The sequence below is a fragment of the Barbus barbus genome (genome assembly GCF_936440315.1).
Source record: "Barbus barbus genome assembly, chromosome: 14".
NCBI lineage: Eukaryota > Metazoa > Chordata > Actinopteri > Cypriniformes > Cyprinidae > Barbus > Barbus barbus.
In genome coordinates, this window is record NC_136742.1 from 14,838,543 (window position 1) to 14,866,182 (window position 27,640).

At 37.1% G+C, this 27,640-nt stretch overlaps 2 protein-coding genes across 2 annotated transcripts in view; both read right to left on the minus strand.

Annotated features, from left to right (window-relative positions):
• The window catches only part of LOC306880185 (creatine kinase B-type-like), a 985,569-nt gene that overhangs the window by 440,169 nt on the left and 517,760 nt on the right, over window positions 1-27,640 (minus strand). The window lies entirely within an intron of this gene.
• LOC306880355 (nesprin-2-like) overlaps window positions 1-27,640 on the minus strand; it is a 100,603-nt gene that overhangs the window by 15,937 nt on the left and 57,026 nt on the right. Inside the window, exons 59-84 of the mRNA XM_079433851.1 lie at window positions 27,215-27,289; window positions 25,816-26,370; window positions 25,561-25,737; window positions 23,518-23,619; window positions 18,439-18,642; window positions 18,172-18,333; window positions 17,853-17,978; window positions 14,109-14,314; window positions 13,867-13,990; window positions 13,583-13,765; window positions 13,315-13,461; window positions 12,346-12,525; window positions 12,100-12,255; window positions 11,800-11,955; window positions 10,863-11,033; window positions 10,602-10,732; window positions 10,134-10,338; window positions 8,469-8,651; window positions 8,227-8,340; window positions 7,948-8,102; window positions 7,465-7,612; window positions 6,114-6,208; window positions 4,812-5,043; window positions 4,498-4,692; window positions 3,071-3,196; window positions 1,933-2,088 (exon numbers count right to left, since the gene is read on the minus strand). Coding sequence (XP_079289977.1) covers window positions 1,933-2,088; window positions 3,071-3,196; window positions 4,498-4,692; window positions 4,812-5,043; window positions 6,114-6,208; window positions 7,465-7,612; window positions 7,948-8,102; window positions 8,227-8,340; window positions 8,469-8,651; window positions 10,134-10,338; window positions 10,602-10,732; window positions 10,863-11,033; window positions 11,800-11,955; window positions 12,100-12,255; window positions 12,346-12,525; window positions 13,315-13,461; window positions 13,583-13,765; window positions 13,867-13,990; window positions 14,109-14,314; window positions 17,853-17,978; window positions 18,172-18,333; window positions 18,439-18,642; window positions 23,518-23,619; window positions 25,561-25,737; window positions 25,816-26,370; window positions 27,215-27,289 — 4,464 coding nt within the window. The remainder of the gene's footprint in view (window positions 1-1,932; window positions 2,089-3,070; window positions 3,197-4,497; window positions 4,693-4,811; window positions 5,044-6,113; window positions 6,209-7,464; window positions 7,613-7,947; window positions 8,103-8,226; window positions 8,341-8,468; window positions 8,652-10,133; window positions 10,339-10,601; window positions 10,733-10,862; window positions 11,034-11,799; window positions 11,956-12,099; window positions 12,256-12,345; window positions 12,526-13,314; window positions 13,462-13,582; window positions 13,766-13,866; window positions 13,991-14,108; window positions 14,315-17,852; window positions 17,979-18,171; window positions 18,334-18,438; window positions 18,643-23,517; window positions 23,620-25,560; window positions 25,738-25,815; window positions 26,371-27,214; window positions 27,290-27,640) is intronic.

Here is a 27,640-nt window from a genome sequence, read left to right on the forward strand (position 1 = left end):
TTTCTGTCAGTAAGGGGCTTGTCTATTAGTATATACTAATACCAAGACACACTAGGGGACACGGGCAGCACTTTAAAGTTCCCTCTTGCTTGTGTCATTCCTAGATTGCTGGGGCTTACATGCAGCCTTTTAAAAAGAATGAATGCATTTTCCATGCTACATTTGTCAGTGAAGGCTATACATTTTCCTTGATCCATTAATGTCACACTCAGAGCAGTAAGAGAATGTGATATTGTAGATTTTCTTCAAAACAAGAATATTAATCATGAGTTTAAAAGAAAGCACAAGGACATTGAGGTTAGTTGATCACTTCTATTCAGTGCCTTTTTGTTAAACGCATTATTGATGCAATTCCTTCAGCCCAGGCCACTTGCCCCAACATATATGCAAAGACAAAAAAGAAAAACAAGGCCTAGCTTTGCCATCTGTCATTCATTCTAGGGAATGTTTCCACCTGCAACCTGTTGGCCGTAGACAGTGACATACAACGTAGACTGACCTCATTGGCTCGGTCTTGGCATCCGGCCAGAATTTCAAATAAAGACAGGACTGGAAACTCACAACAACTCTACAAAATGAAAAACGGTTCATTAAACAAGGCACACTGCGTTATGTGGTGACAAGTCCAAGGGCTGGATGTAGGCCATGCAACGATCTGTCCTAAATGTGGCCTTTCTGTTTTTAATTGCTCAGGCCGTTTACAGTTACAAGAGCAACTCCATTCAAACGTCAGCGGGCCATTCAGCTACTTTACTTAATGATGGCAGACCGGACACCTGCGCTAGACAGATAATCTCAGTAAAAAGTCCTCAGTCAGCCTTTACACTGCCTGGGAAGCAACTTAAAAAAATTAGCTACAGAAGTAATGCATATTGAAGTGTGAGTTAAAATAGACATTATATTATTTAATAAAGAGCACAACTAATGTAATTAAAGCAAAGTTTTAATGTTAAGGGGATTGTTTGCCCAGAAATGAACATTCATCATTTACTAAACCCAAAAGACATTGGTTCTTCTGCAGAACACAAAATGTAAATTTTTGAGAACTATCCTGGCCAACAGTATTTTTATATTATGAAAGTAAATGAGAACTAGAGCAAAAAGTTGTCCATGTGTTTCTTGTGCTATATTTCAAGTCTTCTGAAGTCATATGATAGCTTGGCATGAGTAATTTAAGGCATTATTCAATAAAAATAAAAAAAAGACCAAATCTTTTCAGTGTACTTGTTGATTCAGCCTGGTCTGATTCTGATTCGGTCTGAATGATCTGATCATGAACTGAACTGATCAAGTGTTTGTGTTCAACTGTTCGTTAATGACTTAATTCTGCTTTTGTGGTAACATCCTGACCTAACAGATTAAAATAATTCCAAGTCTTCTGAAACTGATATAGTGCATGAGACACTTGAACAACTTTCATGATACTTCCATGTTGATTTTTGCATCCTTTTTTAATCTTGAATGGGCATTCACTCTTTATTCTTTGTAATGCATGGAAAAGACTGACTTGCATGATTCAAAATTTCTCCTTGTGTGTTCCACAGAAGAAGAAAAAAAAAAAAAAAAAAAAAAAACATACGGTTGGGACCAGCAAGTGGGTAAGTAAATGAAAATGTTAATTTTGGTCTGAACTGTCCCTTTAAGGCAGGTGAATTTTTTTTTCTTGTGCTATTTTTTTGTGTGTGTGTCATGACATCATTCTGATGAGAAAACTATTATTATAACTATAAATCTAGATCAATTCACATACATTTTCATTTTCCCTCTCTTTTTCTATGCCATGCGGCACTGTAAAGTTTCCCCCCCACTTCCAGCTGTGAATCATTGTGTGCCTTTCAATGCTGCCTGGACAACAGCCTCTTTTTCCCTCCTACTCTCTCTCTCGCTCTCTCTCTCTCTCTCTCTCTCTCTTAAACACAAACACTCACTCACCTTGAAGCACAGTTCTTCCCATTGGCTGTGAAGTTCTTCCACCTGTCCCTGGAGCAGCAGAGTGTCTGTGGGCAGCACGTACTGAGACACGTCTGCCTTCATGGTGGTCAGCTCTTTCAGTCCTCCAGCCCAAATCTGCAGCAAGTCCTCGTCCTCCTGCATAACACAGCAACCAGCACCAAGTTAAACTCCTCTCCTCTGCTGCACGCTAACCCTAGTACACGCTCTCCCTCTCTCTGTGTCCCTGTCATCAGCACTCAGGATTAAGGCCCGCTGGATGGGACGGGGGAGGGGAGGAGGCGGAGAGGGGAGACGGGAGACGGGAGGGAGAATGGGGGGGGGGGGGGGGGGGGGGGGGGGGGCTGAGCACCCATAACAGCATGGAAAGGGGTGATTGGGTAAAGGCCAAACATGTTAAAGACACTTTAATTTCCTTTGTTTGTCAGTTTCACCCACCTTTGTTGAAGGATTGTTCCTCGTCAGGGCTTAATCAACAGGAAATAAAATCAATCTCAGCAGATGGGTTAACAACACATTTCATGACATGATTATATCAACGGGTGTTTTTTTTTTTCTTCATCAAAGGCCTTGGTAATAGTTTGAGTGTATTAAAATACAATAGAATTCAGTTGGCAGATAAAAGCACTTTGTTTGACAGTCATCAAAGCCCAGCAGGAATTGTAAACGGTCTATTACCCATGTAATATAGTACAAACAAAAATAGTACAAATTCATCCAACAGTTTTCTACAATCATGTTAGGAGTTGCCAAATAAACGTAAACAATGCGTACATTTAATGTTAGCTGATTTTAAACTACAGAACAGGGTCCAAAAATCTGAGAACACTAGTGAAAACTTTTATTTTCTTTTTTTGATTGAATAAATATATAAATAAATACATATTTTCATTAAACATTACACAGCAATTTGTGAAAGCAAGACAGTTATTAAAATATACACTACTGGGATCAGTAAACAGGAATAAATTACATTTAGAAAACTGTTATTTTAAATTAATAATACATACAATTATTGTTTAATGTAAATAAATGCAGCTTTGGTGAGCATCTTTCTAAAAAAAAAAAAAAAAAAAAAAGTCAACTGTTTACGGTCATCACTTTCAGAAAAATGGATTACCTTTATGAGCTGCATGTGCATTTTTAGATCATCTAGCTTCTCTGGCAGTGGACTCTTCAGTCTTGGTTTTATCTCTTCCAGTTTGAGAGCACTCTCAGCCAGGCCAGTTTCACAGAGCTTCCAGTTCTGCAAAGAAACAGCAGCATCTCTTAATTACGGTGGAAGAGGTTTGTCTCTATAATCTTTTCTACACTTTGAAAAACAATACCTGATCATACAGTTTTAGACTTAAAAGGGCTTTCCAGTTTAAATACTGTCTTGAGCTCTACCAACAATATGTGTGGCACAATGTCAATTTAATCATTTTGACCTTGATCTTGGAGCATTTCTTTAACTGCCTATAAGTTCTGATCATGAGAGCCACTGATGTGCTTGTATTTTGGGTGCTGTCACGGTGTTATCTCAGATCAGTGAAGAGGGATTTCCCTTTCACATAGGGATACACCATCCCCCACCTATTGTGAGCAAATGCACACAAAACACACTTCCAACCACATCACTCTCTAAATCCCCTTCAAAACAACGATGTCCCTTCCTAACAGAAGAGCCAATCAGAACTTGTTATGAGTGGGTGTGACTCTGATGTTATATAATATCTAACAGTACAGGGGATCAGCCTCTAGTTTATGGTGACACAGAGCCCCACTGCTTGCCAGTGAACACTGTAAACTAATTTACATTTGGCAATCAAAATAATTCCTTCAAATTTGGCCCAAGTTCTTCATGGTGCTAATAAACTACATAGGATTATAAATTTGCATCTTGTCATCAAAAGTTCACATGAAAATTCATGCTATTGTTGGTATGACTGTAACTTTAGGCCTTAGGGCATTGTGGGATTGTGTGTGAACAATAAGAGATGATCCACATAGACACCGAACTGCACAGTGGCTTAGTAGACGCGTTTTGAAAGCCCTCGTTCTGTGTGATATGGCCCAGCTGCCTCATTTATGGATTATGGAGAGATTACATCTGATCTCTCATCCTCAAAATTAAGAACTTTATTAGTGAAACGCTCAGTAGGGTTTGTAGGTCAATGGCGGCTAAGAAAGACCCCCATATTAACATTGACTCTGCTCGGTCCATGCAAATAAAGAATTCAATAAGACAAGGGTGTCAGCACTAATCAGACTGATCCAAAACCTTATGCTTATATATTTTTTAATTAGCAAGCTAACTCTTGTTTGACACTCTTGCAACATCTAAGCAAAATCATTCAAATCATTAAAAAAAATTTATAAAATGATAAATCAACAAGCAAAAAAAAAAAAATATATATATATATATATATAAAATATTGGCAGATTCGAAATACATTGAAAACTGTACCAATTTATTCCCTACATACTGTAAATGTGAATCATTTAGAGTATTATTTGCCAATGGAAAATTTCACATAGTAACCAACTGAGAACTGGGTCACATACATGAGTTATGGTGTCTGCAAGAGCCTTTCTTTTCCCCACAAGGCCACAGCTTCGCTCCCACATCTGCTGGAGAGCATCCAGTTCAGTCTGCAGGCGTGTCTGCGTCTGCGCATCCGATAGCGGAAGGATCTGTCTGCCTGCCTCCACAGTCTGCCTGTAGATTTCTTCATGAAGCTGTAGTTGCTCCTCTGTCCACTGTGAGACAGAAAACATGAAGGATAGTAATGACGGTGTTGGATTAGATTTTGAAGTCCAATATTAGCATCTGAAAGAATTGAAAAGACCATTATATTCTCTTTACTGAATAATCTTACCTCAAAGTCTTTTTTAGAGCACTGGAGTTGCTGTAAGCTGCATGGCGCCAGTCCTGCTGGTGGCAGAAGTTCTTCGACGTGTCTGAGTAGCTTTGAAAGTTTCCTCGAGCCAGACTCATAGAGTTGCCACCGTCCAATCAGCCCTTCCAGACATTTACCATTCTGATGGACCCTCTGCTGTGTCTCCTGCCATCGTGCCTTTAGCTGGGCGAGTTTCAGGATCAGATGACTCCTGCTCACAATGGAATTTGTTCGTCAACATTTTCAATGTTTGTTAAAGGTAAATTGTACCAAAAGTTATCAAAGTGAAGAACATTTACTCAGGTTAAAGGTGTTAAGTTCACTCAAAAATGATTATTCTGTCATTAATTACTTACTCTTATGTCATTCCAAACCCATGAGATTTTCGGCCATCGCCAGAAAAAAAGTTTGCACTTCAAAATGTTCATAAAAATATTGTAAAATAAATCCAAATGTATCGATCATCATATAAAGCGATCATGTCTCTTCAGAAGACTTGGATTACATTGTTCAATTCATATGGATATACTTTGACAATCCCTTTATGGACTTTTTAAACCATGAAAGTTTTGTGTGAATGCACTTTCAATGTCATAATCGCTTAAATTTAAAAACAAATACTTTTGTGTTTCAAAACTGAACAGTCTAACGGGTTTGGAACGACATGAAGGTGAGAATTTCTTTTTTCATTTTTGGGTAAACTATCCCTTTAAATTGTGGTTGTAAACTGATTTTTTTTAAAGACCATAGATGTCATAACTGATGAGCAACACATAATAAAGATGTTGATATCATAAAACTGCAATTCCACAGGCCATTAGCTTTGCCAGTCATCTAAAAAATAAAACCAACCACATTTTACATGGCTCTCTACAAGACATTTGTAACTGCCACTGAAAAAAAAGGAGAAAAAAAACAGACCCAAGAAACATCTTAAATGCAACCATGCAGGAGTTCCACCTGAAGCAGCACTTATCGGCTGAAAAGAAAAAAATATTTCATGCTGGTAGCACATGCAGTTTCATTTCCTGAGAGTGAGCCAGCTTGTTCCAGTGCTGAGCTCAAAAGAGCTTTTCCACACCACATAACTCAGAGTTATGGCCTCATCTGGAGCCCGTAGAAATACTTTTTTTTTGGAAAACCTCGGTTTAATTGCTCATCAGGAGACATCCTGTTCAGAACAAATTATTACACCACATTCTTTGATTTCTTATCCATGGCAGAGCCCCACACTGGAGGTTGGGGAATAAGCTATTAAAGTGTAGTGTTATAAAAGCTCACCTCTCCTCATTCTGACTGCTCTCCAGGAAGCATGAAGCTTCATTGACCATGGCATCCTGTAGCTGCTGGCTGATGAGGACCTCCACTTTCAGCCTCTGGAAGATTTATTACTAATATGAATATATGAGCTCTGTACAACCATTTCAAAAACAAATGACACAATACTCTATAACCAAATGTTCCTGTTGCTCTTATTGAATTAAAAAGAGTTAGGGAACATCTATAATGTTACAAAATATTTATATTTCAAATAATGTTATTTCTATATATTTCTATTCATCAATGAATCCTGAAACACAATTAATCACAAAAATATTAAGCAGTACAACTGTTTTCAACACTGATTTTTTAGTTTTTTTTAGTTTTAGTTACCTTTTCTTATTTGTAAGTCGCTTTGGACAAAAGCGTCTGCTAAATGACAAAAGTAAAAAAGTAAAGAGTGTAAAGACCATCGACTCTACCGTGCGACTCCACCGGGCAGGGACACCGGCAAGGGATAGTAGTAGCTTTTTATTTAATTTTTTCATTGATATGTTTATTATTGAAATGTTGTTGTTATATGCATGTGTCAATTTTATTTAATTTCTTTATTTTCTTAAATATGTGGGTAGATAGTATTTATAGAGTTGTAACTTTTTTAGTTTTAGTTACCTTTTCTTATTTGTAAGTCGCTTTGGACAAAAGCGTCTGCTAAATGACAAAAGTAAGTAAAAGTAAAGTGATAATAATCATAAATATTTATGTGACAATGAAGACTGGAGTACTGACTGCTGAAAATTCATTTTCAATTTATAATAGAAAACAGTTAACTTTAAATTGTAATATTTCAGAGTTTTACTGATTTTACTGTATCTTTGCTTAAATAAATGCAGCCTTGGTGAGCTTAAACCACTCAAAATGTTAAAAAAAAAAAATATATATAAAAATTAAAAAACAACAACCAAAAATAAAAACACTTCACCAACCCCAATATTAAGTCAAGTCGAGTCAATAAGTCAATATTCTGGTTTCTATAAATCATAGCTAGCATTAACTAGCAATTCTTTGTCTGTCGTATCCATAATATAATATTTATTTATATCTATGCATGTCTAAATGCAAGACATTCTATTTGCTATGTGATATAAACATTGGAAAAGAGTCAAGCAAAAGAAAAAAAAAGGCAAAGATTTTGATAAATACCACAAATATTCCAATAGTATTGTATTAGAATCAAGATTTATCAGAACAGGATCTTAATTGAAATGTTATATGCATGTGTACATGGTCATTATGAAGCAACAGGAATCACATGATGAAACTAAATATTAGAAAATAATTTTCTATTGGATATCATAACTGTATGCTCTACCTGATGTGCAGATAGCTGCTCTCTTACAGCAGCACAGTTTCCAGACATCTGATTGGATAACCCAGCCTCGATTATGTCGAGGAGCTCCATCCAGTACTGGCACTTCTGCTGGAAGTTCTGAGCACGCAGCAGCTCTCCATACATCTTCCTACAGACAGAGGTGTGCATTGGCATTCACCAGACAGTTTAGCTACAGCTAATTTTAGGGTGTAAAAACTTTGGAAAAAAATATTCAAGTAACACTTCTTCCAAAAATGAAAATTCACCCTCGTGTTGTTCCAAACCAGTATTTTTTTCCCCAATGGAACACAACAGGAGAGTTTTTAAAAAGGTTTGAAACAACCTGAGGTTAAGTAAATAACAAAATTCTCATGTTTAGGTTAACTATCCCTTTTACTAAGATATATGGGATCAAGTCTATTTCAGGGCTGAATCAAAATGTTTGAGAATCGAACAGCTTTAATTTAGCAAAGTTTGACTTGCCTGTGTCGGTCTGTGGCCTGAGAGAAGACCTGAACCCATTGTGTGTTGAGGGTTTGTAACCTCTCCTCCTCTGCAGAGCTTAAGGAGAGTCCGAAACTCGTCTGATTCAGAGCAGTAAGGTTAGGGTTCAGCCCACTCAGATCTAACAGAACCATCTTAGAAACAGAAAAAAGAGAAAGATTTACATAAAACCAAACTGTAACCTTTTAGTTTGCCCTACAAAGAAGAGGATAAAAAGAAAATCAATGTAAACAACCTCAAGAAGTGCCACAGATTCACCTTTAGTCTATCTATGCTTGCAGTGGAGGCGCTCATAATGCTCTCAAAGTTTTCAAGTTTTTGCTCCATTGACTTCAACTCAGTGCTGAAACAGCGGTGCTCCTCCAGCTCCTCCTATGGATCAAGAACAGCACAACACTTGTGTAGTACATTTTATAAATGTTTGTCATCGGTCGGCTGATCAATCAGATTACTTTAATGTTGTATTTAGTCTTTTAAAGATATCAACTTGTCACCCTTACCTGAACTTGTGCCCCAATGTCAGAAAGTGCCTTGCCAAGATGCACATGGTCACGTGACAGCAACCTGGTTTCTGATTTGATTAGAGGGGCTGACTGGGGTTTCACATGTCCAGTGAGAATCTTTGAGGCCTCCAGGACTTTTCCCACACTGCTTTGCAAGGCAGGCATGTCTTTCTCCAGAGCCTGTGAAAGACATTGTTTTTTAGACATTGGTTTAGAAGAGCCACAAAGGAAACATAATTTATCATGTCATAAAAAAGTTTTTGAATGACTTATACTAGTGTTAAAAAGTTTGGGGTATTTTTTTTTTTAAGTAATTTAATTCAGCAAGGATGCATTAAATTGATATAAAGTCATGGTAAAGACACTTGTAAAAGGTTTCCATTCCAATAACATGCTGTACTTTTGAATGTTCTGGAGTGTTCTATAGAGACTGGAGTAATGATGCTGAAAACTCAGCTTTGCCATCACAAGAACAAATTACATTTAATTTTTTTTTATTATTATTATTGTCATGAACTGTAAAAATATTTAACAATATTCCAGTTTTTTTCTTTATTTCTGATGAAATGCATGCAACCTTCAACTTGTAACTGAGCCACTGATAACTCTTTTTGAAAGTTAAAACAGAATCAGTAGAGGGTAGGAAAAAACATTAAATAAATACAGCAGCTACTAAAACAAATATTAAATACTTATTGCTTTTTTCATTATTTATTTTCATTTTATAGACAAAATTATTAAACAAATATAATTTTATAGACATGCACATTATTCAGACAATCAAAAAATTACTTATGAAATATTTATTATTAACATCTGTTAAATATTTGTTTGTGTTTAAGTTTCAACAGAGATTATAAGTTTTTTAATTTTAAAGTAAAAAAAAAAGCCAATTTAAACAAACTGAATAAGAACTGATTCATGATTCTATGTTCTTTTGTGTTGAGCATTTTTTGGTAAGAGTAGCACAGCACAGGTCTCATTTGGTATTTTTAGCCCACAGAGAAAAGCTCCAGCTCAGGTCTCAATGTTCCTTCTTTTGAAAAGCACAACTGGACTGAAGTACTGCAGACCCATCTGTAGGACTGGAACACTTCAGCACTTAACAAGTACATGCAGAAATTGGCTATTATTTAGGCCTGTTTTTTTCACTGTGCATTGTTACTTTGTATTTTCTTTACAAATTACAAAAAAATAATACTAAACCAGTACCTTATATTTACAAACAAGCAGTTTAACAAAAATATTTCTATGCATCATTGCTATTGTATGGGTTTGGTATGCTTTAGGGTTGTTGTTGTAATCCCATTTGTTGGCCACTAACCTCTTAATTATGTACTTGATTGTGTTCTTCTGACTTATTGTATTTCGATTGATTTCTCATTTGCTCTGAGCTCTCACCTGGCATTAGCAAGCCAATAATAACAGAGTTAAAATCTAAAATTACGATCTCATTTAATTAACAAAATTTCAAGTAATATGCAATTGGCATTTTCCATTTCTTGGGTAAGTGTGATCAAACCTCTGTCCGATAACACTGGACATGTGGATGGAATGAATATGTAAATTCTCTCCAGCTATAGAATATCCAGTTACTATCTGGATAGGAAACACATCCTAATGCCAGGTGTTAAAGGGGCCTAGATACTATTAATTACTCACATTGATGCCTTGCATCCTGCTGTTGAGCAGCTCTACAGTGTTTTCTTCTCTGTCTGAAGAACTCATAAGCTCTCCAAGCCTCTCCCAATGCTGATTTAGATGAACACAGCACTCTCCCTTGAGGCGCTCGTATTCCAGCCAAAGCCGCAATGTATTCTGGGCTTTCAGTAAATCTGCATGCACATCTTCAGTCACTGCTTGATGTCTGAAAAGAAAACAACATTTAAACCCACATAGGTCCAGAGAAACAAAACTTAAAACTCAAACATGTTCTACCCTCTCTTTGATTGCAAAATCGTATTCATTTTAGTGAATCAGTTTGTTTGCATTATTCATCTTTAATAAATGAGTCACTCAACTTTATCAATTTATAAAGATGCTACCATTTTAAAGTAACTTTAAAAGTGTAATTTCAATTTAAAAGGTGAATTAAAGTAGGTGAAGGAAGTGTAAAGTAAAATTACTTACCGAGTTCTCTCCTTCTCGAGACGATCAGACAAAAGTTTAGACGCATAAGGGTTGAGTTTGTGTTTTAATTTAGAGAACACCTCAGTTAACTGGGTCCGGGTCTCTGATTGGTTCAGCTCCCTTTCAAGCTCCTGTTAAGAAGCATGTATAATATAATACCCAAGAAATCGCATTGCTAACATTAATGGCAATGTTGAATATTTATACAATTATTATACAAGTTTTCAAGTGGAATGATTTCATTTAGAGTCGTTTACTCACTTGCAGGTGCTCCACATGAGTTCGGCTCTGCTCAGATGAGAACACAGGAACTCTGCAGAGCTCCATCTTGTAGACCACCCTGGTTGTTTGCAGTTCTGCTGCACTCGATTTAGATTCAAACTGAGCCCATTCATCTTTGATTGGCTGTAAATCTGACTTAAGAGCATTTATCTAAGAAAAAAAAAAACACTGCTAGGAATAACATTTCTTCACTTAATCAAAAATTATGAATTAATTCTGACTGAAAACATCAGTTACACACAAATCCAATGAATTCTTTCTAATCTCCACATCCACCGAACCAAAATACCCAAAATCTAAGATGTAACATCAATTGACTGGTGTTATGATAAAATATTGTAATATAAAATTTAAAAGTAAAATTCTGATAATGTTTTGATGCAATATTATTAATAATTTATATAAATAAATATTAATAGAAAAAACATACATTTGACCACTTACACAAGCACTGTGTTTTTATAGTACTTTTAAAGCTGCAGTATGTTCACTATACCATTAAAACATTTGGTAAGTTTTGTAAAGATTTTGAAAGAAGTCTCTTATGCCCATTAAGTCTGATAAACAATATAGTGAAAACAGTAATGTTCTGAAATATTATTATTACAAATTAAAATAACTTTTTAAATATATTTTAACATTTAATTTATTCCTGTGATGGAAGTCCAGTCTTCAATGTCACATGATCCTTTAGAAATCATTCTAATATACTGATTTGATGCTCAAGATACATTTATTATCAATGCTGATAGAAATCTGCTGCTTAATATTGTTATGGAAATTATGACACAATGATCAATTTGCTGAATGAAAGTTATTTTCTTTAAAATCTGAGCCCAAATTTTTGAAAAGTAGTATGTGTGGCCAATGTGCACAAGCTTACTGATGCATTCTGGCACAGGGTTTAAGAACTTACCTGTTGACTCAAAGCTTGGCAGTCCAGGATGGCTGAATTCACCTGCTTGGAGAATACTTGATCTCCGGAATGTTCACCATCCTGCTGCCCAAACAGGTGAAGAGCTCCCAAAGCCTTCAGCTCAGAGGACTTCACCTGCAGCCTGTCCTCTGTCTCCTGCAATGAAGCAATGTCCAAGTTTTCTGGTATCAGTACATATTTCTGGTAGCCTTCTCAAATGCATACCTTTGACTCACTCTCACACCCACAAATAACAACTGCAACACCAAATCTTCAAGCTAGATGTAAGACGAGACACACCTCACACTCCTGTAATGTTTGCTCAATCTGCGAGCAGCTCTCTGGTTGCCAGCTGTTTTTCACCCATTCAATACGTTGAGCGATCCAGCTGTGCATATAGCGCAAACGCTTTTCTCTGTCCGTGCAGGCCTGCAATTGGTCCTCAACATCATATATCTAAAGACAGAAGAACTCATCAAATTTCAAATACAATGGCTTTGGCAGGCTATACAGGTTACTGCAACCATGCTGTACTTCTGCACTCACCTTGCTGTCAATTTTGGCCTGTAGAATAAGCCAACTCAGATTGAGAGCTCCCAGTTGCTCAGCAAAAAGGATGCACTCATTGCGACTGGTGGGTTCATTCACTGATCCCGCCCCCTCCACAGAGTGATGGTTCAGAAAGTCAACGTACGGCTGATGACTGGTTATTTCAGCCTTAAGATCCTAATATGTAAAAATACAAGTGTGGAATATGGCATGTTAATATTTTCTAGGATTTTTTTTTAAAGAAATGAATATTTTCATTCATCATAGACGCATTCAATTGGTCAAAAGTGACAGTAAAGACATTTCTAATGTTACATAAGATTTCAATTGTAAATAAATGCTGTTCTTTTGAACTTCCTAATAATCAAAGAATCCGTAAAAATGCATCTCAGTTTACACACAAATATTAAGCAGCACAACTGTTTTCAACATTGATAATAATAAGAAATGTTTCTTGAGCACCAAAATCAGAATGTGTGACCCTGGACCACATAATCTGTCATACGGGTCAATTTTTTTAAATTAAGATTTATACATCATCTGAAAGCTGAATAAATAAGCTTTCCATTTATGTATAGTTTGTTAGGACAATATTTGGCCGAGATACAACTATTTGAAAATCTGGAATCTGAGGGTGCAACAAAATCAAAATATTGAGAAACTCGCACACAGGAATAAAGTGCATTTTAAATACAGTATATTTGAATTGAAAACTATTAAGCCATTTTTAATTATTAAAAGTAATATAGTATTATATTATATTATATAGTAGTAGTAATTAATAGTAATAATATTCCACAATATTATGATTTTTACTGTACTTTTGATTAAGTGCAGCCTTGGTGAACATGAGAAAAAAAAAAGAAAAGAAAAAACAGTAAACCAAACAAGGTTTTCCATTTATACCCTGAAATAATTAGAAACCAGAAAATCTAAAGAATTACAAGTGTACAGTAGGTGTACTACCTTCAAAGCCTGTAGATGTCTAGACATCTCAGAGGAACCGGGGGCACAATGGACCCCCGAGCTTTCATCTTCCAATCGTCCCTCTACACATTTGAGCCAGGAGGTCAAGCTGGCCAAGATCTGACTGTGAGACTGGTTTGTCAACATCTAGAAGGAGGGCAAGAGAATGCTTACTTAAACAATATCTGTTTGCCAGAGCTTTGCTTCTGATGGACGAGGGATAAGATAGAGGGGGAGAGAAAAACTTAGCGAGACACGTTAGTCGTACTTGTTGCTGTGTCTGGTGGAGAGTGGGCAGGACGTTACTCAAGTTCGTCCATTCCTGCTCAAGTTGAGCCAGTCGTCTGCGCAGACCTGGAGCTTCACTGTCAGTTAGCTGCAGTATCTGTGCGCCTGCGCTTTCTGCAGAAGCTTTCTGTGCTGAACGGCCCTCCAGCTCCTTGAAGAACTCCTGCACCACACAAACAAAACCACATTCCCATTTTGGCATTTTAGTTATGACACATGGTCACGTTACATTTGTGTAAAAAACAAAAATCAAGTTATACTCACCATGAGCTTGGTAAAGTCTGTTCTGGAGTCCAGTAGACCAGAATCAGAGAAACTGTTCCACTTCTGAACCTGTTCTTGAGCATGACGCATCCATTCTTCAAGTTCGGTTGAGTCACGCTGGAACCTAAACATAAAAACGCACAAAAACACACACCTTTACTTGTTACCTATTCATTTGTTCAAACCTTACCTCCAACAAAATGCCATTAAAAATATTTTTTTTGTTACTGCTTTTCTCACACCTGTCATAATTCTTTCTGATCTTCTGGGTAGACTGTATCTTCTGCTGTAGTTGATTATGAAGCTCCATCCAGCGTAACAACACTTGTGATTTTGGGACAGTCTGGCCTGGCTGCTCAAGGTAATAACCCTTTTTCTGTAGGATCCTGAGTCGGTCTTGGATCTCCCACACCTGAGGCCTTGTGTCTTCCAGGACCTTGTGCAATCTCTGAGAGAAAGTGGAAAAGAAAAGAAAAGTTTGCGGGTTCAATTTTAACACTTGGGACTATAAACATCATATTATAACAAACATGCTATAAACATGTTATAACAAACACTAAGCTATGGATAAAAAGTATTTACATTAACTATTTATTGCTATTTTTAAAAGTTATTTAATATCAAAACCTAATGTGCTTTTAAATTGACAGGAAGTTTAAACACTTCAAATCGCATATTGCAATGTCATTATTATATTATATTATATGTTATATATTAATATGTTATATTTGCTCAGTTATTCAAAACGTGATTAGGTGGTACACAGATAAATGGATATGGTCAGCTGAAGTAGTGCAGTCAGAGACAGCAAACTTTGGGAATCCCTGCATTAACTCATCTCATCATCCCACCTCCTCATGTCTCTCATCTTCAACTGCTTGCTCAGATGGAGTGGCTTGTGAGGATGGGAGTGAGTTTAATGCACATCTATTACAGATACAAAAAGGGTAGTTTGCTGTTCCTCCTATATCAATCCACCCGAGTAATGAACTTTGGTAGACATAAAGAGAGAAATAATATGAACGCAGCAAACCATATGCTACTGATTGTTCTGTGTGAGTCAGTGTAGCTGAGAAATTAGCTTTCGTAATAGTGAGGGGGAAAATAATAAAAGAGCGGCCAAGGCAGGCTGCAGAACATGAAGTTCGCTCTGAGTAATTTAATCAGGAACATCATGTGCTGGACCAAAAAAGATTCTCATACAACATGCAACCAAAGAACTCCTACATGTCTCAGACACTTATTACTTTTGCTGCTTAGTTGGTTCCCAACCAAATAACTAATATCGGCAGGAGTCCTCTATCGCTAAGGCAATAATGTGGTCAGCAAAAAATAAACAAATGCTATAAAATCCCAGAACTTCTACAGTTTTGTGATTTAATAACTCAGAAAAGAATTTGGTTAGGTTTTTAGATTTATTCTTTACAGCGCAACCTGGGGCAGTGTACCGAAAAAAATAAGTTTCCTAATCTGCAATTGTCTTCTTTTTTCAGTAAAATTCATATTTTTTAAAAGTAGATTTTTCAACAAGAATAAATTTACTTATTTACTCGTTTATTCTTCTTTATTCCCAAATATATATAATAAGAATAATAACAATATAATTTAGAATGCTGGGGTTGGTATGATTTTTTTTAAGATGTGTCTTATTGCTCACCAAGTGTCCATTTAGATTATTAAAAATATAGTAAAAATTTAAACAATTTTACATTGTAAAATAACTTTTCTATTTGAACAGGGTTGCTGCAGGATTTTTAAGCTCAATTTAAGACTTTTTAAGACCTGCACAAATAAAATTAATACCATATGAGTGGGGCAGGGCAATAACTATTAAACTGTAAAATGACTGTAAAAATCATGATTTACAGTTCAGATAGAAGTTTTCACAAAAACAGGTAATTCCACCAGGAGGGAACATTTAATGTAAAAGTCTGTGAAAGTGATTTTGTGCCTCTTTAGGATGAACAATAAAGCGACGTTCACTTGCAGAACGCAAGCTTCTAGAGGGCACATAAGTCTGAAGTACTGAATTTAGTTAATGATGTGCAGAGCCAGTGGTGGTTTTGTAGGCAAACATTAATGCCTTTAATTTTATGCGAGCAGCTATTGGTAGCTAGTGCAAACTGATAAAGAGAGGTGTGGAATTCTTCATTCTTTCTTACATTATTTTTTGGCTCATTAAAAATTTATCTTGCTGCCGCATTCTGGATTAATTGTGAAGGTTTGATATAACTGGGTGGAAGACCTGACATAATACATACAATACAAAAATAAATAAATAATAATAAAAAAAAAAAAAAAAAAAAAAAAAATCCTCGAGTCCTAGAAATCCAGTTCTGAAACTACAGCCTCCGATATTGCAGGAATACCCTACTCACAACAACAGCCTTACTGAACATGCATTCATTCTGTGCTAGCAGGAGGCGCTTTCAGAACCGTTTCCCCGGTAACAGAACACAAAGCAGCGCAGCACCGGACTTTGAAACGTGCAGCGCTCATATTTTATTTACAGCCTTTTGAAGTTTAATCTTCACATTAAGCTGTATCGCGATTCCGGTCTGTACCCAAATTTTAGACCTCTCGAAGTCATAATTAAGACTTTCTGGTACAATTTAAGACTTTTTAAGGATCCGTGGGAACCCTGTTGAATATATTTTAAAACAATGAATTATTCCTATAAATGGCAAAGCTGAATTTTTTACAGCCATTACAGTCCAGACTTCAGTGTCACATGATCCTTCACATCATTGCAATATGCTGTTCTCTTTCAAGCATACGTTTCCGTGTCTCACTATGGGTCTGCCAGCCAATTGGGGCTGGTGTAATGTAATAGGGCTTCTGAGGAATACGCGGAAGGGGCGTATCCCATAGTGAGACATCACTTAATGCTATCAGAGAACCGGGGTTACGCAAGTAACCCATTGATTTGGTGCTCACTGCTTAAGAAACAGGGGTAAATTTTACCCGTGGCTGTTTTTAAAAATGTACATAAGAGATTTTCAACAAAATATTCAAGTCTCCCAGTCATTGACTTTTACAAAAATTATGTAATTTACAATCCATTGTTGTTGATTGTAATTGTAAAATTATTTAGCTAAAACCAAAAAAAAAAAAAAAAACTTTATTGGTGTTGTTTTCTTATTAAAATTATAAATGATATTACTAAACAAATTAATAATTGGGCCTAGGTGAAGCTGTGCGCTTGAATTTGTCATAGCATCATCCTATACAGTGTGGTGAATTATTATTGCTCATTATTGTCTTTTGGCTATTCTAGTAGTTTAAATAACATGGGTTATCCTAATATATTGATTAATGACACCGTTTTATAATATTACATCACCCAAATATTTACTACCATCTAATTTTCGTTGTCAGTGCAGGCTTCTGCTGCATTAAAAAGTCTTGAACATAAAACAACAGGGTAAAAATATAGTTGACCACTAGACAATCATTTCATGACTCTAGACACTTCTTTGTGAAGGCAGTGGCATAATACAGTGAAATAATATGTTCTTTAGCCATATAAAAACAGTTGCCGTGTGTGTGGGTAAAATTTACCCGCTGATGCTTTTAGGTGTACAGCGACCTCTGGTGGTTCTAGAGTTAATAGTTTTGTGAAAAATTTGATATTTTAAATGTTTTACTGTCATTTTTGATCAATTTAAATTCTTGCCGAATGAAAGTATTAATTTTATTTAGTATTAATTTATATCGAAGAAGAATTGTTCTTTATAATACCGTTTTTTTTCTTGAGCATAAACCTCACTAAAATACACACCCCTTACGCAATTTTGCTTAATTTGAAACTTAATTTTTAGATATTTAAACAGTGAAACAAGACAAGAAAGTGGAATTTGTTTCTGTCATTCCCATACAGAGTCACAGAATGTAAAACACAGCTAAAACTATCAAAGGAGGCTTATACTCAAAGGAGGTCAAAGAAAGGCAGTCATTAGTGTTCCCAGGGATGCGGGGAAACAAACCTCATAGGACTGCAGCTGACCCTGCAGGTCTCTCTCTTTCTCTGAATCCAGACTGGACATGTTTGTCTCCATCTCATCCAACTGCTTACGCAGTCTGTCAGTGACCTCCTCGTACCGAGACCACTCCTACAACACACATACAGAGTGATGAGAGAGCTTTTGTTGCTCATTTCTCTTAAAACATTTTATAAATGCCATTTACTCCTATAAAATCTTGGTTTATTAAATTAGAACGGTTCATGACTATAGTGTTAATTGACACACTGATGATACAAGAGACTAAATTCAGACAGGTCTGACTAAGTTCATTTCATTATACCTCTAAGCTGTCCAGCATTTGGACACCATGAGCTTGTGCTTGATCCAGAAGAGCTGATATTAATTGCTCCACCTCTGCTTGGCCCTGCGGTGCTCCCTCTGGCAGCTTCTGGTATAGCAGCTTGACCATTAAAAGGTGCTGACCCAAATCTTGGAAGCATTTCTGTTAACAGTCAATTTAAAACATTATTAGAGTGTTTTAAGCAGACAAAAAATTATTATTATCATTTTAATAATAATATAATCAGTAAGTTGATCAGCTGTGTACCTTGTGTTCTGTGAGCAGACTGTGCAGCTGACCGCAGTTTTGTGGCTGTGCATTCTGACTGCGCAGCAGCCGCTCAGAGACCAGCTCCAGGAGACCCTGCAGACCCTTCAGAAGAGCTTCAGAACAGCTCTGGAGCTCAACGTTATACTGTCCCGCCGATCTCCGCCGCTCAAGTGCCAAAGTCCATGTGCCACCTTGTAGACTCTTAAAGAGCAAACACTTACATTAGATCAGAATTTAAGATTAGATCAGAAGAAGGTGGCAGACAGAAATAGACTGGACAAATTAATTAGGAGGGTTATTTATTGTTAGTGCTAAGATTGGTTTGCAGTATATACTGTGTAACAGCTGTACTTGATTGCCGTTACCACGCTGGACTTATCGTGATCAGCATTTGTCGTTCCATTGCGCCTCAGTTAATTTTATATTTGATCTGAATTGTAATTTTTATTGGAGTAGTTTTTACATTATTGTGGTGCGTTTTGTTGCTGTATAATTTGTTGCTATATAGGTACAGTATCTCACAAAAGTGAGTACACCCCTCACATTTTTGTAAATATTTTATTATATATTTTCATGTGACAACACTGAAGAAATGACACTATGCTACAATGTAAAATAGTGAGTGTACAGCTTGTATAACAGTAAATTTGCTGTCCCCTCAAAATAACTCAACACACAGCCATTAATGTCTAGACCGCTGGCCAATAAAGGGAGTACACCCCTAAGTGTAAATGTCCAAATTGGGCCCAAAGTGTCAATATTTTGTGTGGCCACCATTATTTTCCAGCACTGCCTTAACACTCTTGGGCATTGAGTTCACCAGAGCTTCACAGGTTGCCACTGGAGTCCTCTTCCACTCCTCCATGACGACATCACGGAGCTGGTGGATGTTAGAGATCTTGCACTCCTCCAACTTCCGTTTGAGGATGCCCCAGAGATGCTCAATAGGGTTTAGGTCTGGAGATATGCTTGGCCAGATCATCACCTTTACCCTCAGCTTCTTTAGCAAGGCAGTGGTCGCCTTGGAGGTGTGTTTGGGGTTGTTATGTTGGAATACTGCCCTGCGGCCCAGTCTCGGCTTCAGTATGTCACAGTACATGTTGGCATTCATGGTTCCCTCAATGAACTGTAGCTCCCCAGTGAAGGCAGCACTCATGCAGCCACAGACCATGACACTCCCACCACCATGCTTGACTGCAGGCAAGACACACTTGTCTTTGTACTCCTCACCTGGTTGCCGCCACACACGCTTGACACCATCTGAACCAAATAAGTTTATCTTGGTCTCATCAGACCACAGGACATGGTTCCAGTAATCCTTGTCTTCAGCAAACTGTTTGCGGGCTTTCTTGTGCATCATCTTTAGAAGAGGCTTCCTTATGGGATGACAGCTATGCAGACCAATTTGATGCAGTGTGCAGTGTATGGTCTGAGCACTGATAGGCTGACCCCCACCCCTTCAACCTCTGCAGCAATGCTGGCAGCACTCATACGTCTATTTCCCAAACACAACATCTGGATATGACGCTGAGCACGTGCACTCAACTTCTTTGGTCGACCATGGCGAGACCTGTTCTGAGTGGAACCTGTCCTGTTAAACCGCTGTATGGTCTTGGCCACCGTGTTGCAGCTCAGTTTCAGGGTCTTAGCAATCTTCTTATAGCCTACGCCATCTTTATGTAGAGCAACATAATTTTTTTCAGATCCTCAGAAAGTTCTTTGCCATGAGGTGCTATATTGAACTTCCAGTGACCAGTATGAGAGAGTGAAAGCGATAACACCAAATTTAACACACCTGCTCCCCATTCACACTGAGACCTTGTAACACTAACAAGTCACATGACACCAGGGAGAGAAAATGGCTAATTGGGCCCAATTTGGACATTTTCACTTAGGGGTGTACTCACTTTTGTGGCCAGCAGTTTAGACATTAATGGCTGTGTGTTGAGTTATTTTGAGGGGACAGAAAATTTACACTGTTATACAAGCTGTACACTCATTAATTTACATTGTAGCAAAGTGTCATTTCTTCAGTGTTGTCACATGAAAAGATATAATTAAAATATTTACAAAAATGTGAGGGGTGTACTCACTTCTGTGAGATACTGTCTCGCCAGTGACACGCCATGTCTCGTTTGATCTACCAGAGCCTCTCCATGTCTCGTTCCGGCCTTCTAGAACCGCTTCACTTCATGTCTACCACCCCAGAGCCACGTCCTGTTGCGGTTGTTGTACTGCAACCCTCCACTGTCCCATCAAGGGAAACTGTCATCAAGCGTCAGAGGTTGGCATCCAGTGTGGAGGATCCACCGCTGGTGCACTGTTGGTAGCTCCAAACCAGCTCAGACTAACTTCTGTCCCTGAACTAATTTTGTCTGCAGCGCTTCCCATGATGGGGATCGCTTTGTGTTGCATTTGGGCCGCGTACACCACCACAGAACGCCTCGAGGTGGCGGCGTCCACTGTGATGTCTCCAGAGGTGGTGGCTGATGCTGCAGAACCTCTTGGGGTAGTGTCGCTTGCTGCTGTGTCTCCAGAGGCGTTGATGCCTGCTTCAGATTCTTGCACAGTGGTGGTGCCCAGGAAAGGACTCTCTCTGGTTCCCTATGAGACTACTGTAGAACCTCCAGAGGTGGCGGCATCTGCTGCAGAACCTTGAGAGGTGTCAGTGGTACTCAATTATAAACTCCCAATTCACAGTCAGGGAGACTGTCAGTTAACTTCCCGCCTGTCCTATCACGGCTAAGGAGGCCGTCTGTGAGCTCTCGCCCTGTCCTGTCACGGCTAAGGAGGCCGTCTGTGAGCTCTCGTCCTGTCCCGTCACAGCTAAGGAGGCAGTCTGTGAATCCTCGACCTGTCCTGTCACAGTTATGGAGGCCGATTGTGATCTGTCTGTCTAGATACTGATTTTGAACTCTGTCTTGCACGTTTCTGTCAATCTGTTCATGAACTGAGTCATGAACTGTCAGTCGGTCCAGGATCAACCTATGAATCAGTTTTTGAATTGTCTGTCTGTCCAATTTCCCCTAATGAGTCTAATGTTGAACCACCTGTCTGTCCAGTTCCTAACAAGAGAACAGTTATCTGGCCCATTGGTCCAGTTGTGAGCCCAGAAACTGTAAATGCACTACATGTTTATCCCGTTAACCCTGTCACTGCCATGTTCTCTGTCACGAATCCGGTTTACTGTCGCACTTCACCCACTACACTACACTTCACTACAGTTCCCATCATCCATTGCACTGATGACACACACGCAGCTGAATGCACTGATTACAGAGCTGATTCCCTTCAGACATGCTACTTAAGCCATGGACTTCCTCATTCAGATTGCCACGTATTGTCTAGCGCAGTGGTTCTCAAACTTTTCACACCAAGTACCACCTTAGAAAATATTTGGCTTTCCAAGTACCACCATTAAGACCAACGTTAAAATACAGTATAGCACTATGCACAGTAAAAAAAATATGAGTCAGTTTTATTTCGAATAAGGATATTTATTATTGTCAGCCAATTAAAACATTGTAAATACACAGTTTGAACATTAACACTGCACCGTGCCTACTTCCAGGTAAATAAAACACTTAATTATTAAATTAAAATATATTTTACCTAAAAGTTGAATAAAAACTGTACTTCAATGTAAAAAAACTGTACTTAAAGATTAAATGAAAATGTATAGTACAGTAGCTTAGTTTTATTAACTTTTAAGTAGCTACAATACATTTTCATTTGATCTTTAAGTAGAGTACAGTTTTTTTAACTTTTAAATAAAAAAGTACCTAAAAAAAAAAAAAAAAAACAGGCTGTGTGTGTAGCTGCAATTAACTACAATCATGCCACGTGTCCACCAATGCCAGCTGAAAACGCCCAGGTGTGAGCGTATTTTTGTTTTTTTCAGCTGGGACGATGTGGTTGCTATGATATGGAATATCCGCTTAAGTAATATGGCAGACGCATCGCGAATGAAATGTTTCTCCAAGCATTATTTTTCATAATATTATGGTACTTCGTCTCCGGCAATTCCATGTGGTAAAGACATAAATACTCGGAGTCAATCAATATTAACTTCTCCATTGTTGTTCAGTCATAGTACAAGTAGGGTGTGACGATATAGGTCCCGCCCCTCCTCCACTATGATTGGTTAGCAGACTAAAAAGTGACAGTGATGAGCGCTTAGTTTTACCTAAAGATGAACATTCGTCAACTCTCGGAGCGGAGAAAAAAAGTGCTCAGCATGAAAAAGACGGTCCCATTTAAAACAAATGAAAAAATACGCTAACCTCGGGGAAAAAAAAAAAAAAAAAAAAAAAAAAAAAAACGCTTTGGTGGCCACGGCCTAATTTTTATTTAATTCAGAGATTCCTCTGCGTACCACTAGAGGAAGCTCACGTACCACTAGTGGAACGCGTACCACACTTTGAGAACAACTGGTCTAGCGTATATCTCTCTCCCAGTGATAGCTACATTACGGAGCCCTTCAGTGTTTTCCTTGTCTAAGTCTAGTTTATTGCCCGAGTCATTTGTTTCTTTATCTTCTGCCTGCTGTTTCGGACTCGGTTTACATCTCGCCTGGACTATTGCTCTTGTTATTTGGACCACCCCTCATGTCAAGCCCTCTGGATATTGTTCGCCGATCGTAGACCTCGCTAGCCCTAGGATTACTCTTTGTCTTGCCAGTGTTATACCTGTTTGCCATTGTTTGACCCTTGCCTTTTTGTGACCATATGTTCGCCCCGTAACAGCTGTCTACCCTTTTATCAGACATCTTCACACACTTTTCTAGTAGTGTGTTTGTGTATTTGGAAAGTTTTAAAACATAATTTTACAGAAATTATCCAAAAACAGTATAACATTGTTGCATGGTCACTTATTATAGTGACAAAAGGTAACCAGAGAAGCTAAAAGCAATATTAATTTATTTTGAAAATATTAAATAAATCTTAAAAACTCATGCTGTGGATTAAACTCCAACTCCATTTAGGATGCTACTAATGTCATTTATAGATTGAGGAGGGTTAGGCTTTTTTCCCCTAAAAGTTTTGTTTTATTCTGTAGACTTCGGAAGTGAAATACCTTGATGCTTGAAAGGTCCTTGAGGAGTTTAGTCGAGTCTTCCATCTGTGATTCACTGGCATTCAATGCAGACACCGGAATCTCTAACAGATGCGGTCTCATCTGTGCAGACAGGAAATAAAAAGATGCAGAAAGGCAGAATCAGTCCTGTGAAATGTATTCTGTCATCAACTTGTAATTTTTTAAAGATATGAATATAACCTTGTATTTTTACTACCATTCAAAAGTTTAGGCCATTAAGATTTTTTTTTTAAAGAAATTAATGCTTTTATTCAGAAAGCATGATTTTGTTGCTCAAAAGTGACAGTATAGATATTTATAATTTCACAAAAAATTGTTTCAAATAAATACTACACTGACAATAATAACAAATTTCTCAAGCACCAAATCAGCATAATGGAAAGATTTCTCAAGGATCATGTAACACTGAAGACTGGAGTAAAGACTGCTGAAAATTTAGCTTTGCCATCACAGAAATTAAGTACATTTTAATTAGGGGTTGCATGACTACTGATTTCTGCTAGTGGATTTCTTATTAAAAAAAAAATACTCGAGTTACTCGACTACTCATGGTTCATGCTACTGTAAATGAAAAGACGTGAAATAGTTCTTATCAATAAACGATTATTAATTCATAGCCTAATGCAACAATTACATATGTAATGTCATAATTATAAAGTTCTGACAATTTACGTATTTAAATTTTCATGTAACATTATTTGTATCTGTATTCGGATAAAACCAGGTGGAACTTCATACAGTTACTTGATAAGACCGTTATAACTTTTTTCGTAGTTATCACTGAACAAATATGCCATGTTAAACTAAAATAATTAATTTCTAAAAATAAATGTATCATACAAGCATGATACAAGATGTCATGACAAACACTTAGTGATCATTTTAACACGACTGAATTAATTCAATGCACACATTCATTACGCAGAACTCTTTAAGCGAGTCTTTTTTTGAACTTCATAAAATAAATATGCCTGTGCCACATAAACCAGCAAAAGATAAAAGCAAACAAACATGTAGGCCTAGTAGAAAATGTATCTGTTTCTAAGTTTATTATTAGCCTATTCTTTAGAGAGAGCTGGTTTGGTTTTTGAGAGGCATGTGCGCAATGCGGCTGTTTGATTGGTGAGTGTGCTGTGCTTATTCCTTTCATTCGTGTATCATAGTTTAGCCTAAGGTTTAAATCATTGCCTTTTAAATATACACAATTAATAGAACTTGTATGATGTATTATTATATTACTCTTGCCAAGCTCTGATTTCTGATTTTTAACAGCAATGTGGTGTTTAATTTGCGCTCTTTTCATTCATAAAGTTTACATTCATTCACTTCACACACTCATTATTGAGTGACTTTAGAGGTCTGTGTATAATATTGCACTGATCCCCTGGCTCACCTGTTATCTAGCAAACATCAGACTGTACCAGCCTCAGCCGAATATTCAGGCAGAATTATTCCTTACCCGTTATCCGATTTTGAAGCCATTATCCCATGCCATTCCAAATAAGGTATTCAGCTTCGGGCACACCCCTAATTATATTACATATTTAAATTTTACATGCAACATAGATAAAGTCATAGAAAGTAACAGCTACATGCAATATTGTAATCCTAAAATTCACGTCGTAGGCCTACTTGCAAACTCTGTGCATGCATTATGGTTAATGCATGCTCGAGTAGTCGATTGTTTCTGACAGCGCTGACTAGTGGTTGAAGTAGTCGATCACTCGACGCAAGCCCTAATTTTAATATACATTAAAATAAGTCATTTAAAATGTAATATTTTTTTTTTAAATAAACAAATTCAGCCTTCAAAATTTAATTTTTTTTTTATTTAATTTCAGCCAATTCAAAAGTTTAAAAATTCGTCACTTTCAAACAGTAGTGTAAATGTTAAAAACAGATCTAGAATTCTTGTTAGACCTTAAGGTGATGCAGACATGTCAGAAAATGTACACAGACACTTGTTCACTCTCAGGGTAGTTCTTTGGTTTTAGTATGCATGTTTGCAGGGCTGAAACTGACCTCTAAAGAACTGATATCCTGGCATGAGGTGAGAAGCTGGACCAAACTCTGTTGATCTTCAGCTCCTCCTTCAGACTGTGACTGATCACTGATAGTTGCTGTGTGCTGAATTGTGTGGTCCTGAGACTGGCTGCTGCTCTGGTGAACCATGGCCTCAATAACATCTCTCTGTATTTCCTAAAGAGTTGGAAGGGCAGTATTTAGTCATACAAAAAAATACATGTCAGTTTCCACCTAGATTTCACATAGAATTACCAGTGTTGTATCGTCCTGTGGCACACATTCTGTATGCTGGGAGGAGAGCATAAGTGAAGCTGTGGCATCGATGGGTTTAGTCTCTGTCTGGGTCTGATCACCATCAGTAACATTTATTGCCTGTGTGTCATGTGGCTTTGGACTTGTTGTTTTCACTTGATCACTTGTAATCGTTTCTGTGTTTACAGATACTTCATTCTGATCTACAGATTCAGAGTTTTCAGTCAATTCATTGGAATCGCTTGCTTTTAACATGGTGATTTCTGAGCATATTCCTGGCTTTGCTGGAACTGCTTCAGTCAACTTGGTTTTGGTGCACTCGTTTTGCTTTTCCTCAGCTATATTTGCACTGTGAGGCTTCAGACAACTATCATTTGTAAATTCTTTCAAATGTTGGGATGTTAGTGTAGGTAGGGAACTTGTCTCTTCAGTAACTGGTCTGCTGATTACGCCAGGCATTTCAGAGAAGTCTGAAGGCTCCAGTAAACAACTTCCTGTGTCAGCGTCCTGAATTACATGCTCGATTGCAGGAAAATCAACTTCAAGAGACAATTCCTAAAGACGGAAAAAAAAGCAGTAAGCCACTAGCAGCTGTGTAGTGACTTCACCATGGTTAAAGGATTTATGTATCTAAAACCACCTTAGCCATAGTAAATAACAAAATAATTATTCAGCCAAGTAATATACACTACTGTTCAAAAGTTGAGTCGGTTTTTTTTTTTTAAAGGATTTAATACTTTTACTCAGCAAGCACACATTAAATTGATCAAAAGTGACAGCAGAGACATTTATTAATGTTAAAAAAGATTTGTATTTCAAATAAATGCTGTTCTTTTGAATGTTCTATTAAATAAAAAAAATCCTGAAAAAATGTATTAAAGTTTTCACAAAAATATTAAGCCACATTAAACATAAAAAATTCAACATTGCTAATAATAAGAAATGTTTCTTAAGCACCAAATCAGCCAATCAGAATAATTTCTAGATGATCATGTGAAAATTCAGCTTTGCCATCACATAAATTAATTACATGTCAAAATATAGAAAATAGAAAACTTTTTAAATTGTAATAATATTCCTGTTTTACTGTATTTTTGTTCAAATAAATTGCAGTCTTGGTGAGCATTTCTTTCAAAAACATAAAAAGTCTAACTGACTCCAATCTTTCGAATGAAGTTCATTATTCTAACAGAAGAACCGTAGCACATTTGCATATTAATACAGAATATACAGCTACGTGTGTGTTTATTGGCATTTTACACTGTGTTTGAGCAGGGCTCATCCAAACAGTCGGAACTATCTATTTCACAATGAGGAATGTGAGGAATAATGATAATGAATCATATTGCCTGTTATTAAAGAGAAAAAGACAAATAATTCTGCTGGAGTCAGTCTTTACCTTAGTGACACACTCTGTTACAGCAGAGGCAGCGCCTGACTTAGTATCTTCCTCCTCTATGGTCTCACCTGGGTCCTGGTACAGAAAAAGGAAAAATGCATAGAGATGGTGAAATGATTAGAAATTATTTGAGATGACGGCCCAGTGTATTAGAAGAATAGACTCCCTAAAGACAAATGAAGAAAGCAGCTGTTACTGAAAGAAGAGATGGAGTTATATTCAGCATTCTGCAAAAGAAAAGCAAAAGAACTTATTTGCAAAGCTGACTGAATTATAAACGAACAACAAAAATTCTGAGACTAGCAAAAGCATCCACGACCAATTCCTGTGAAATTATAGAGAAAAAAAACTCTTAGCATTATCAAAAAATAATAATAATAAAATAAATAAATAAATAAATAAATATATATACTTATTTAGACATTT